The sequence below is a fragment of the Apteryx mantelli genome, chromosome 8 (assembly GCF_036417845.1).
Source record: "Apteryx mantelli isolate bAptMan1 chromosome 8, bAptMan1.hap1, whole genome shotgun sequence".
Lineage (NCBI taxonomy): Eukaryota > Metazoa > Chordata > Aves > Apterygiformes > Apterygidae > Apteryx > Apteryx mantelli.
In genome coordinates, this window is record NC_089985.1 from 30,704,743 (window position 1) to 30,717,481 (window position 12,739).

The 12,739-nt window shown below is 46.4% G+C and overlaps 1 protein-coding gene across 14 annotated transcripts in view; it reads left to right on the forward strand.

Moving 5' to 3' along the window:
* The window catches only part of ST3GAL3 (ST3 beta-galactoside alpha-2,3-sialyltransferase 3), a 197,204-nt gene that overhangs the window by 171,487 nt on the left and 12,978 nt on the right, over positions 1-12,739 (forward strand). For all 14 annotated transcript variants that reach the window (XM_067301078.1, XM_067301082.1, XM_067301072.1 and 11 more), the window contains one exon: positions 10,321-10,467. In XM_067301078.1, the coding sequence (XP_067157179.1) occupies positions 10,321-10,467 (147 nt within the window). The remainder of the gene's footprint in view (positions 1-10,320; positions 10,468-12,739) is intronic.

The following is a 12,739-nucleotide window of genomic DNA, read 5'->3' on the forward strand; positions in this document are numbered from 1 at the left end:
TTGGATTGTGTAAATTTAGTTTATTCCTTCAAATGGGGCAGCAAGAGCTCTGCAGGTGTAGGTGGGGCTGGGGTGTTAGTATAACCCATGTTGTCTGTGCAAGAGCAATCTAATATAGTGATTCTGTCCGAGTCTAAAAACAGGGAGAGAGACTGCCCTATGGGTACAAATTTTACAGCAAATGTCAGTTCTAGACTGCTGGGACTTCACACACTAGCGAACTCTTCATCAGTGCAAATGCTTCAGTTGAAACTGCTTCTGCTGGTGTAAAGAGGGGAGAACAATGTGAGTTACTGGTGAGATACTGGTGATATAGATTTGCTATAGACCTTTTTCACTAAAAGTTTAGATGGGAAGAGTGGAAATCACAGCAGTTTAAACCAAGAAACCAGTTCTAATTAAAGATCTCAGAGATATCCAGCAAGACCAGTTGGCCCTGTGAGGCAGCTGGAGCGAGGACTATTGCTCCATGAGACACTGACTGTGTGTGACCCAGCAGCCGCACAGCATAGCTGGTTTGGTTCAGAGTCAGACTTCAGAGATGTGAGACAGCTTGGAAAACCTTGCTCAAGAAGGAGGCATATGAACAGGGAAAAAGCAAATGCTGAGCTCTTGTAAGCAAAGGCACATTGAATGGTACATGTCCAGAGTTTCTGCTGGGGAGCCTGGATGGATGGGGTCAGACTGCTGCCCCCACACTGAAGTGCACTGCAGTATGTTGGGCAGGCTGCACACAAGAGGATCAAGGCTGGGGATGCCTTCATAATCAAGGCCAACATGAAATCCTCATAAAGGGCAGTAATATTCCACTTCTCTTTGGTTCTGATGCCTAAATAAACTTGAGGGCTCCTCTTGCACACCACATATGGTAACAATGTGCTGTCAAATAACTTTGTAATTTGGGGGCTTTTTCAGCAAAGTTGAGGAGAGCTAGTAAAATAGTTCAGGGCTGATCTCAAAGCGTTTCTCCCAGATTTCAATAAAGGGTGAATGTAGTAACATCCTCTGCTTTGATAATGTAATTTGGGCCAGATGGTTCTGGAGGATAGCAAAGGGGTACAGCACAGACATGCATTTAGATTGCACATGTGGCATTGGTAGCTAAAAGCTGCTTTAGAGCAGCGGGGGCTTGACTGGAGCATGTACTTATCTGAGCAAGGAACAAAACTGGACACCCACAATGAACAGTGGCTTCTCTCTGGGACCAGTAAAGTTTTTTGGGAGTTATCTCAGTCCATTTACTGAAGTCTTAAAGAAAAGAGAGAGCTCCACTCTTCTCTTCTGTGGGGACAAGCTGATGATAAAGAAAAGCTTTAGTTTAAGATTCTAGCAATGTCTGGGGAAAATTAAAGAAATGTCAGTGCCTGAAGCTGATTTAGCACCAGAGAAATGAACTATTAAAGATCCTGTCTTTGATTAAAGAATTCTCTCAAAGAGTGGGCACAGGCTTGGCTGCCTCACTAGACAATGATGTATATATGTGGTTTATGTGTTGGTGGTAGTTCTGTGTATAAGTCTGTTGGGCTTGAAACCAAACAGCAGTGGTATTGCAGCTGGTTGTTCAGCAGTGTGAGGTAGCTGGCAGGATATTTCAGATGACGCACATAAGTTCTCCGGGCTCTAAGGGCCCCAGCACAGACTGGTGTTTGTGGCGCTCTCTCTACTGGTCCAGTGCATCCATAGAACTACTTATGATGTCACTTCTTCTGAAATTAAACTCTGCTGCCCGGAATTGTAAGCCTTTGCTTTGTTCCTGTTTTGGAAGTGGGTGACTCTACAGACCCCTTATTAGGGAGATAAAGCATCCCCTTCTGGACTTCACCCAGCCTCAGCACAAACTTGGCGAAGGAGGAGCCACATGTAGGAGTGTTATCAGGCTGTGTCAGGCGCCCCGCCATGGATTAGTACCTCTGCAGAGCGCTGACAGCTGCCCATACTCAGGGATTAACCTTTGGTGCTGGAGACTTAGCACTTCATACCCCAGGGCTTCTCTTTGCTGTTATGTAGTTCTGCCTGTGGGCAGACAGCCTTTCTGGAGATGCCAGTGATGACCCTTTGCTCGTTAGGCAGCTTTGCAGCTCCTCTGGTTGGTCACAATGACCCTTTCTGTCATTATTAGCAAGCTTTGCCTCCTGGGTTATTCTTGCTGCATTGTTACTGTGTAAAGGCTGTACTTTGGGACCTCTAGGGTCTGTATGACAAAGCAGAAGAGAGGTGGGGATGACAGGAGCAGAGCAATGTGCCACCCCATCCTTCCAGTTGTATGCCTCCTTTCTTTGCACTCTGGTGGCACCCTCTAAGGCAGGTGGAGGGACAGGCGAAGGGCCACTGCAGCTGCACAGTTAGTTAAGTATAGAGACTTAGTCAAACTGCAATGTCCGGGTTTGCAGGACAGCAGATCTGCTTCATGGGCCGGGCTGTTAAATCCATTAGCACTGTGCAGTATGGTCAGCCTATGGGTTGCTGAGGGGGGAATGGACACTCAGACAGGGCATTACAGGGTAGCAGCCACTTCTCGATAACTGCCCGACCAGCTGCATGCGATAACTGTAATGTAACTCAAGGGAGTTCACTTCTCAGTGAAAGAGGAGACCATGAACTTCCACTTGGCAAGGGTTACCACAGAGCAGCTAACCTAGTAAAGTCATGCCCTTGCTTGGCCTCTGTTAAACGACAGCATACAGAAATGCTGTCTGTATTGCACATGGATCTGTTCTGTGGCAAACAGTGGATCTGAACTTGTGCATCAGGTTAGATGTGGTCAAAGATATTTGACTTGGACTAAGTCATGTAGGAGCTCAGCAGTTAAATAGCAAAACCAAAACCTGCTGGGCAGCATGTCACATCTCCAGCAACCAGCCCCTAGCTCTTCCCCTTTGCTCTACTGTAGACTCTGCCAGTTCTGGAAGCTCTCTCCTGCTTACAGCAAGGGACAACTAGGGGAGGTGAAGAAAAGGTGTCAGAGATGCTCTGTTTTGTCCTTTGAAGACCAGTATTGCAGCTGAGTCTGTGCATGGGTGGAGGTAGCTGTGGGAGCAGCACGTTGGGTTCTAAGATCCTGTGATGGGGACCACTCTGCAGAATATCAGGCCCTTGTCCGTTCACAATAAGTGATGCTGAATTCCTTTCAATGCCATTTTTCCAAAATTGCCAGCTAAGGGAGCAAAGAGCAGGTTTGGGGTTGTACCTGTGCAAACATAAGTTACCAAAAAGAAAATACAGTGATTGTTCTGTATGGAATGTGATGCTCATTAAAGTTCTATTCTGTATTTCTTTTATTTTGAAAGCTTTATTGCTGTAAAGTGATCAGGTCTGCAAATAATAAACAAAACTAATAAGGGCAATTTTTCTGGGGCATACAATTTTTCAAGTTTTCCCTCAGATAAATAAATGCAGCTAAATTAATGTGGTAGGTAAACCAATTTGAATATACAGTTGCATGACTGCTTTTCAGGAAGTTATTCTTTTGCAACATTTACCATTTTATTTAAAAAGGTAACAACTGGAATAGTCTGAACAAATCAATATATCTTACCCTGAGCTAAGTAAAATCCTGTAAATAACTGGAATTCATTTAATATATTAAGGGAGTCAAATATTTCTAAAAACAGATTTACAGCAGTCATTTCCTTCCAGTCCAGAAGGCAATGACACAGGAATGACCCGGGCATGGAATGAAAAACAGCAAGAGATTTTCACATGCAACAAGCAGAGCGCAGTTATGGTCTTCCTGGCTCCGTTGCCAGCACTGGATCCCCAGAGCAGGCCCATAAGGTGATGACAAACCTCCCTTAAGTCCGAAGGAGGGACGGTGTTCGTTTTGCTGAACGTCGTCTTTTTTTCTGCGAGTAGAAGGCAGTCTTAAAGCCTCTTCAGGGGGACTACTCAAAGCTGAAACCTTAATCCTTTGAGGGAAAGCCTTTCATCTTTGCTCTTGTAGTGGAGAACAGTGTAGGAGGAGTTAAAAGAACCTGTCCTATGTCTGCCTATATTGCTAAAGGCACTTCTGGTCCCCTGACCTGGTGTCACAGACTGGCTGTGTTTGCATTGTGTGGTACTTGCAGTGATTCCTGCCTCAATACATGGCCAGAGATTTTTGCCTCTCCTCCCCTTATGCCGTTCTCACCCAGGAACCACCATGCATGTGCTCACTCAGCCATGGAGAGCATCATGCCGGCAAGTTCGTGGAAGGAGCCGTGCTCTGTATGCACAGGCAGCCTTTGTCCAGCACTTGCTGCAGCAACATGTTGCTCCCCACTGCTATTTCCTGCTTCTATTTGTCAAACAGCTTTTTGGTGCCAGCTCTGGCTCATCTAAGTCCACTGCGTTCTCTCAAATGGAACCAAGTGAAGGGCTGGTCCTTCCTATCCTTAGATAGGAAGAGCTGCTTTTCCAGGTGTTTGGGCTTAGGCAAGCAGGCTTGGCATGGAAATGTGTACTGCCAATTCAGGCTGCTCATGTTATGCTGGGAGGTGTCCTCTGCTCCTGTCCTTACTGGTTGTTCACCAGTGCTAGAGAGATGTTGGTCCTGGTATCCCCTGTGGGACTAGGCTGGAGCAGGCACCTGTAAGAAGCAGCAGCAGGTACAGAACTTGCAAAGCCAAGTTCAGGACTTTTGGCAGGGAACTGGCAGGGGGGAAGGATTGTCAATGCCTTCTGGGATCTTGCCATTCCCTGCTCTTACAGATCTGTGGGCATCAGTTCAAGTCAGAAATTCGCCAAGGGCCTGGCTGTGCCTGGAGCGATGGTCCTTCTTGGCCACCCCCAAGCAGCCCCTGTCACTAGCCCACATGAAGCTGTGCGTGCTGTGGCCTAGCTGGCCTTGCCCTGGTTTTGTGCACCTGGACAGTGAGCCAGGAGGTTCCTGCCTCAGCATCAGCCACAAGGGCTGCCATTCTTCACCATGCCAGCCCTGGTGGAGCACAGAGGAAGATTCATGGAAAGCAATATCTGAGTGCGTGATGGGGGGCCCAACCACTTCTCAGCTATGACAAATGCCACTCCACTGTTCTTACTAGCTATTTTAGACTGCTGGGCTTGGTGGTCTTCCAACCCTGGAGCTGTGAGGGCTGTTTATTCCCCTCTGGCACAGTTGTGTTTTATAGCCCTGACAAATATCACAGCAGTTTTGCCTTTAGCACTGCCGGTCTCACGGGAGAGAGCACTTAAGAAAAACAAAAATCCAAACTCGTTTCCCATCTTTCTCCATGCAGTCTAGCAGATACAGTGCAGTCTAGCAGGGGGAGCTCCTTGCCCACACCTGGCTGTGTGTGGATGCTAAAAAGGCTCTTCTCTGCTGGGAGATGGCCGTGCCCTCCTTGTTCCTGTTGTCTGTCCTGTTCACGATCACACAACAACCATCCCCTCAGTATGGTACATTCCCTCCCCATTCCAGCATGGTTTGTAAAATGTGGTTGTCACTAGAGCTGGTTTCTTGCCTTGTCCCCAGTGGAGAGATGACAAATCCTAGTGAGGCCTTAGGCAATTTAGGGAGCAATAGTGCGGCTGGGAAGGATGAGTCCTAGCTCCCCCGTCCAGGGGCCAGCTCAGAAGCAGGGAGCCAGCACAGGCAGAGGCTGGGCTGTCACTGCTCCTCCAAAAGTGGAGGTCTAGCCCAGACCTTATGGGTTGTGGGCCACCAAGCGCTTTGGGCTGTGCTCACACACAGGAGCATGGCAGAGCTCCATACAGCAAGGGCATGTAGGCCAAACGTTTAAGCATTAACAGATTTCCAGGCATGCCTCCTGGTTACTGCCAAACCATGTGGTTGAAAGCAGCACTGCTTGGTAGTGCAGAAATATCTAGGCATGTAGAGTGCCATGAAGAGGAAGACAAGATTTAAGCTGTTCTGGACCCACTCTGGACCCAGATTATTCCTGAGGGGCAGTGCTGGGATTTTGTTTTTTTCCTTAGCAATGGCTCAGAATAACAAGAGGGCTGCTCTGTAGCTTGAGAATGCTTTATTTTTATAACACAATGGTCTACAATAATGAGAGGGCTGCTCAGTTGTTTGAGAGACCTTTATTTTTACAATGCGATGCAAGAGGTGTGGTGGTTGCTTTGGTATGTCTTTGGGGCACGGCACAAGGGTGTGTGTGCTGAGATAGCAGTGACGCACTGTGCAGGGCATAGCAAGCCAGGTTTGGCACAGCCTTGTCTACGATCCCTAACTTCTCCTGGAATGACCTGTCCCCCAACCTGCCCCTAAGGTTTTAGCTGGTTCATTGGGTCCAGATCAGAGTTTAGCAACATGTCAACCTATACGCCTGTGGGCAGCCAGGAGAGTTTGGAAGCTTGCTATTTAGCTGTGTAGATGCAGCCAGAGAATAGCTGTGACTGTTTGCTCTCTCTGATATGTGTCCCCTCTCATCTGCCACTTCTCTGCAGAGGAGAAGCGAGCCCTTTCTCCTGGAGCTGGCGAAGGCTGCTTAGTTGGCTTTTCTGCAGCACTGCCTGGGCTGCATCCCTAGATCCTACAGGGCCTTAACTTTATTGTGCCGTCTGGACATAAGGCAGTGCTTCATTTTCAACAGAGGGAAGGAGTAGCAGAAACCCAGGAGGCTGTCACAGGAAGGAAACAGTTCATATAATTTAAATTAAATCAGGATCAAAGCAGCCTATTGACTTATTAATGATATATAATTAACTGGTAATCAGTGAACTGTACATTCAGGATCAAAACTGTATATTCAGGATCAATATCAGTAATACAGCAGATAAACCACAAAAGTAAACACTTAATGAAATGTTAATAAATACCTACAAATATCTAAGTGAACCCTGAAGTTTTGATCTCGCACACACCCACGCACACAGCTGCAGGTACACGCGTCCCCCCTCTCACAGGCAGCATGGGTTACGAGCGCCTACCCTCTCTCCTGGGGATGCGGGCTCCCTTACACACCACTCCTGTGGGAAATGTGGGTGCTCTAGCTTTATGTGTACCCATGGGTGCTCTAGCTTTATGTGTACCCATGCTGCTCCCTGCAATCTGCGAATGCACATGTAAGTGAGAAAAGCCTGTACGAGTTCAGATACTTACACCCAAGTTGTGAGCACGCAGTGCATCCTCTCCTGCCAGCCCTCTAGCTGGCTGCTGGCTGCTCCCAGTATCTGGCGGGGAGGATGCTCTGTCTGGCCCACGCAGAGGCTATCGTGCCAGCAGGGTGACATGCCAGTGTCGAACCAGGTTTTGACTGCTGCTGCTTCTACTCCAATGTCTCTCCCCCCCTCTTATGAGTTTTCATGCTTCTTTTATACTTCTTTTCAAACGGACTCCTTTCTTTTCAAAAGGCTCTTTGTAATTCCCAAGTTACTCTTTAACCTATGTGATGGTTGCCTTCTTCTTTAATGTGATTAGTTTGTGGCAAATGCCCATTTTGGGGTATTTGATCCATACACACATGCATGCACACACACAGTTTACACTCACATTCTTCTCTTAATGGGTGTTGTCATCCAGGCTATTTGCTTAGGTTGGGCTGTGTGAGCACCCCCGTGCTGCCCTAACAGTTACGGACCTCAGCAAATGGCACAGATGATAATTCTGCAGTATTTTCTGGATGATCCTCTGTAGCCTACAGGGCTCTGACTGCAGCAGCAGGACACAAGGCTACATCTCAGCAGTGAATGCGTGAACGGTTACAGATCTCTCTCTTCAAGGGGGGCACATGCAAGGCTAGGCTGTAGCTACCATGGTGTTGGAGGGCAGTAACATAGAGAAGGCATAGCTTAATTAAAAGCCACCATCATCAGTCTTTTCATGTGATTTTAGGGCAACACAAAATTACTTTGCCAATGACACCGTGTGAATTTTGGATAGCATAGGGCCCAAGCCAGATATAGCTATTACAGTCCTAGAGTCAGGAAGTCCTTGGTGTTTTAATTAAGTTAGAGAGAAGAGCAGGCAATACGGAGATACTGGGATGTCAGAAACTACTGAAGAACAGAGGTAGTTTAAAAAGCTATCTCCCATTTTGCCCCAAAAGCCATTGGATATTTTATATGTAAAATATGTAAAAAAGTTCCAATCAGGTAGGTATTTGGTGACTGAAAGAAAGTTCACTTTTGATTTCCATAATGTTACTCTCTGAACAGAAATAAGAATATGCTTGAAAGAAAGTTGTGGTAGTTTGGCAGTTCTCCCATAAGTTTGGGTAGTATGATTAATTCTCTGTGGTTTGTAAAACTCACATTAGAAAGTTAGCTCTAAAATATTAACTTGGCCAGTAAAATTCCCTCCAGGCAAAGACCCTGCATCTCCCTTGAGCTGTACCGTGGGAATGGGCCGAGTGTAAGTGTGGGTGGCGTAACGCCATCATATTCTTGAACAAGGACACGTTCTCACAAACGCAACGATTTACTCGTTGTGTTTTGGACACTGTAACTACAGCTCAGCGAAGGGAAAGGATTTTGTGGCAAGTCCATGCATCAACTGGTGCAATTCCAGTGACATCAGAATGTCTCCTCCTATGTAAAACATAAAGCTGAGAATATCTTAATTTGAACTGCTGTGCCTGGGAGGCCAGGATGTTCTCATATATTTTGAAATTCTGTGGAATTTTCTTATCCTTGCCTAATAAATTTTTCCCAAATTTTTTTTAAACCCACCCTTGAGATTTTATGGCTACTAGTGAATTAACCAAAGTAACCAGAATAAAAACAATATTGTTTGAGGAAGAAGTGGTCATTGGCTATGGAAAATAAGCAGTCAGAACAAAAGGACTCTGTTTTTTCTTCCTGGCAGCTGAAACGGGCGCAGAAGGATGTAGTAAGGTGTTTTCATTTCAGATGTGTACTGTTGCAGTTGTACTGCAAATGTTTGAATTCAGTGTGTGATTCATTTAGACATAGCAGGTTTTGCATTTTTACACTTTTTTCTCCAGTTTAGTATAATTTTGGTGCATTACAGTGCACATTTAGTTCTCCATAGCAAATGAATTGTGCTTTCAGCTCCACTCATCTCAGCTAAGATACGGGTGGAGTTCTTTGCTTGGAAAATGTTGGTCTTGGGGCATGGTCAGGCAATCAGAAGGGAGCAAGTTAGCGTACTGCCAAAAGTCAGTTCCTTTAAATAAGAGACAGAAGCTCAAAACATGCGTACTCCCAATCTGTTATAAACTTCAGGTGAAATGGCATAGCATTACTCACTGGTTCAGGGTAACCCATTTTACATGCAAGATGGTTTCTACATCTTAGCTGAGAAGCTGTCACTCTTGGTGACTGTCTGAGCACGTCCTCTGAATCCATGATACTTTTGATATGGTGGTGCTGGGTGCTGCAGAAGTGAAGATAAGACACGTGGGTGGATTTCTTAGCTTCTCCCTAGCCCCTGGGTGAAGCTACCTCTGTGGATTCATCTGGTTAATAGGGAGTTAGGAATGTCTATGAGCAAGGGTTTTATGTTGGAAACACTCATCCAACAGTCGTGTTCATCTGAACACACAAGAGGAGTTACGGCTGCAGAGCATCACTGCCACAGGGCCTGGTGGAAGCCAGATGAAATGGGAAGGGATGAAGCTGGTCTTTGGGCCAAGTGGCAGGTCAGCAGAGGGGAGAGGATAGTCCGGCTGTCCATGCTCGAACTGCTAGCACCAGTCTTTTTCCAGTTTCCCTCTGCTGTTTGTTTTCCCAGTACCTGCTGCTAGGAAGGGGTATGGCACAGACCACGGTGCCCTTTGCCTAGGGGGATGCCCCCGAGCAAGGCAAGGGATCTCAGTGCACACTGTTGATTGGGTCTGCCTGGTCTCCTCTCCTTCTTTTGGAATTACTTAAGGACCTGCTTAAACTGCTTTTGCAGTCACTAAAATAGAGACTCTGTGTATTATTCCTCACTTCTACTTCTGTGTGGTGGCCTGCTTGGGATAGATATTCCTCCTTAGCCTAGTTGGAAGCCAGTGATAAGCACAGGATTGTAATCCAGTATTTACGGCCTTTTTAATTTCAGAAAACTAATGTGATTCATTTGTAGCTCATCTGCTGCCCCATTCTCAGGATAACAAAAGTTGTGGGTGAGGAGTCTGACTACTTGCATTAATCCCTGGAGAGCTGGGTCATGGAGTCTCAAACAACAGTCACTGCTTTTGTGCTAGATGCTTTGCATGAAGCTGGCTAGCTTAAAATTTTCTTTAGAAGTTGTGAGGCTATTGACTCTGCAAGCTGGCTTTGGGCAGCTGATGTGCCGATATAGCCAAATGCCCTATTCTTGAATTTTTCCTTAGAAGCGATAGCGCCCCTGTGAGCAGAGACAATACAAATTTTGGTTGGTTATAGAAATGACTACCTGCTAATGACTTACATTCTTGCTTTCCTTCCTCTCAGAACATCCCCACCTTGGGAAGTGTAGCAATAACCATGGCGCTCCACAACTGTGATGAGGTGGCAGTAGCTGGGTTTGGCTATGACATGAACTCACCAAACGCACCACTGCACTACTATGAGAACATCAAGATGTCAGCCATCAAAGAGGTAAGGAGCTCCTGCTGAGCACATCTTCCCACACGTCTGCCGACTGCCCTGACTTCAGAGCCTGAGGTGGGCAGCGACAATAACTTACAGCTTTCCTATATGGTTCAAAATGCAGCTTCACCCAGGCATTTACCCTTAAAAATCTAGACATTCTCCTAAATGCAATGTGTTAAAAATGGCTATTTCTGCTGGGAAAAGTTCTCTGGAATGTATCTATAATGTGATTTCTTCTTCTCAGAGTGGCAGGGAAAAGCTTTGCATAAATGTTAATTGGAGTAGGGTGAAAGGAAACAGTTCTGCCCTAGGGTCGAAAAGATGTGACCTGTTCCAGCTTTTTGATCCACTTTATTACTCTAATCCACACACTTCTTTTGCTAGATGATCCGCTACTCAGCCCCTGTGAAATGTGGGGGAGGTGAGATTAGCCTATGCATGTTAGCTCTCAGCTGACTATGAAGCAGCAGTTAACTAGTGTAAACATATCCTTACAGCTCTGCAGGGACTGATCTCTAATGCTACATCTACCTTAGAAACATTTGCTGGTACCATCATAGTGAGATGCACAGCATTTTTAGAGGAACAAAAGCTCTTGTGTCTGTATAATGCAGCAGTGTAAACATGTCCTTTCTGGTGTGTCCTTTCCCTGTGCCAAACTTTGACACTTGTCTCAGCTGCTTCTGTAGTGGGAAGTTTTCCTGATTTTTTGGTAGAGCTCAATCAAAGATGTGGCCCAAGTCTTCCTAGAAATGCTTCACCCCTTCACTGGCTCCTGGATGGGGGAACCTTTTCTGTTCTTACTCTGTGTTGTGAAAAGAGGTGCAGTCAAAAAGGGGGTTGTTCTGAGGGAGGCAGTGCTTGTTGTGCTGTTCATGGGCAGCAGCTCTCTCCTCGCACATACTAGTTGTTCACCTCAAGCGCTTCCTCATTGATGCAGGCCAGGAGGGAAGTTGCAAAGTTGTGCTTTTCCAAATCACAAGATTGTATGTGCCTCAGGACTCTCACAGACTGCAGGCTGCATGACCTTAAACCAACTGAAAGGGATTAGAAATCAGTCATTAGTCAGTTGAAGAAATTAGAAGAGCATTTGTAATCATCAGAGCAATGAGGCTCTGGAACAGCCTCTCAGCAGTAGCCAAGAAACCAAACGGAGTTTGGGAAAAGCCTGTGTGAGGAGGTTCCCAGAGATTTCAAGGGACTGGACAGTGTGATCCTGGAGGTACCTTCTGGGCCTGTGGAGGTAGCAAGAAAGTCTGCCTTTCTTAGTGGAATAACTACAGATTTAATCTCTCATTGCTGGGAAAGTATGTACCCATTTACAGGATTTAAGGGGAGACTGGGTAAGTCCACAGAGGAGAACAGTATTGAGTTACTATGTACAGAGACCATATACAGTTCATGAAATGCCCAAGCAGAAAATAGGTGAGGAGTACCATTGTTGTGGTAGTAGGGGAGGTATCACATCAGCTTGTCCTGTTCTGACTCTTCTCTGGGCATCTGCTTATGACCACTGCCCGAGATGGGACCCTGGGCTACACAGGCCCAGGTCTGAGTTGGTACAGCTGGTTTCTTAGTCTTCCAGGAAAGATACAGCTACACCAGGGTGAAAACTGATGCAGATGTGTGTCTCCAGCACTGGCTGCAGAGGCTATTCATGAAAGTTTCAGGAAAGGCTTCTGTCTGTGTGTTGACCCTCTGTCTCCTCTGGTGAATTGACTGCATTTGGTATAGAATCACTCTCGCTCATTTGCTCTTCCTGTCTCTTAAGGACGTCAGTCCCACAGTCTGCCTTGGACATGGGGACATTCACAGGGGTTGCCCTGTGCTAGGCCTGCACCCTTCTGTTTACAACCCCAAGGTCAAAGACACCTACACAGAAGCTCAGAAGCTGACAAGAATGAAGTCTTCTTGCTCTGGACCCTTGCATGGGCCAGTGGAAAAAGATGGCAAGAGGAGCTGGAGTCTCTGGTCCTCTGCTGCAGGGCAGGAATTAAAATGCTAGAAAGTCTCATCTCAGAGCCGCAGATGCAAATAACAGCCACAACCTGGAGCATGCTAAAGGGAATGGATGGGTCCTGGCACTCTTAGTGTTAGTCTTAGACCCACTCACCCTTCTGTGTCAAAAAAACTGATAAACATCAGCAGGGAACAGAAAAGCTTTTACAAAATACTTTTCCAAGCAGGAATTTAGAGAAAAAAAGTCAGGAGGCACCACTGCAAGGGGTCTGCAGTGAAGAGGACAAGGTCTGCCATGAGCTGGCTTCTGATTCCTCTG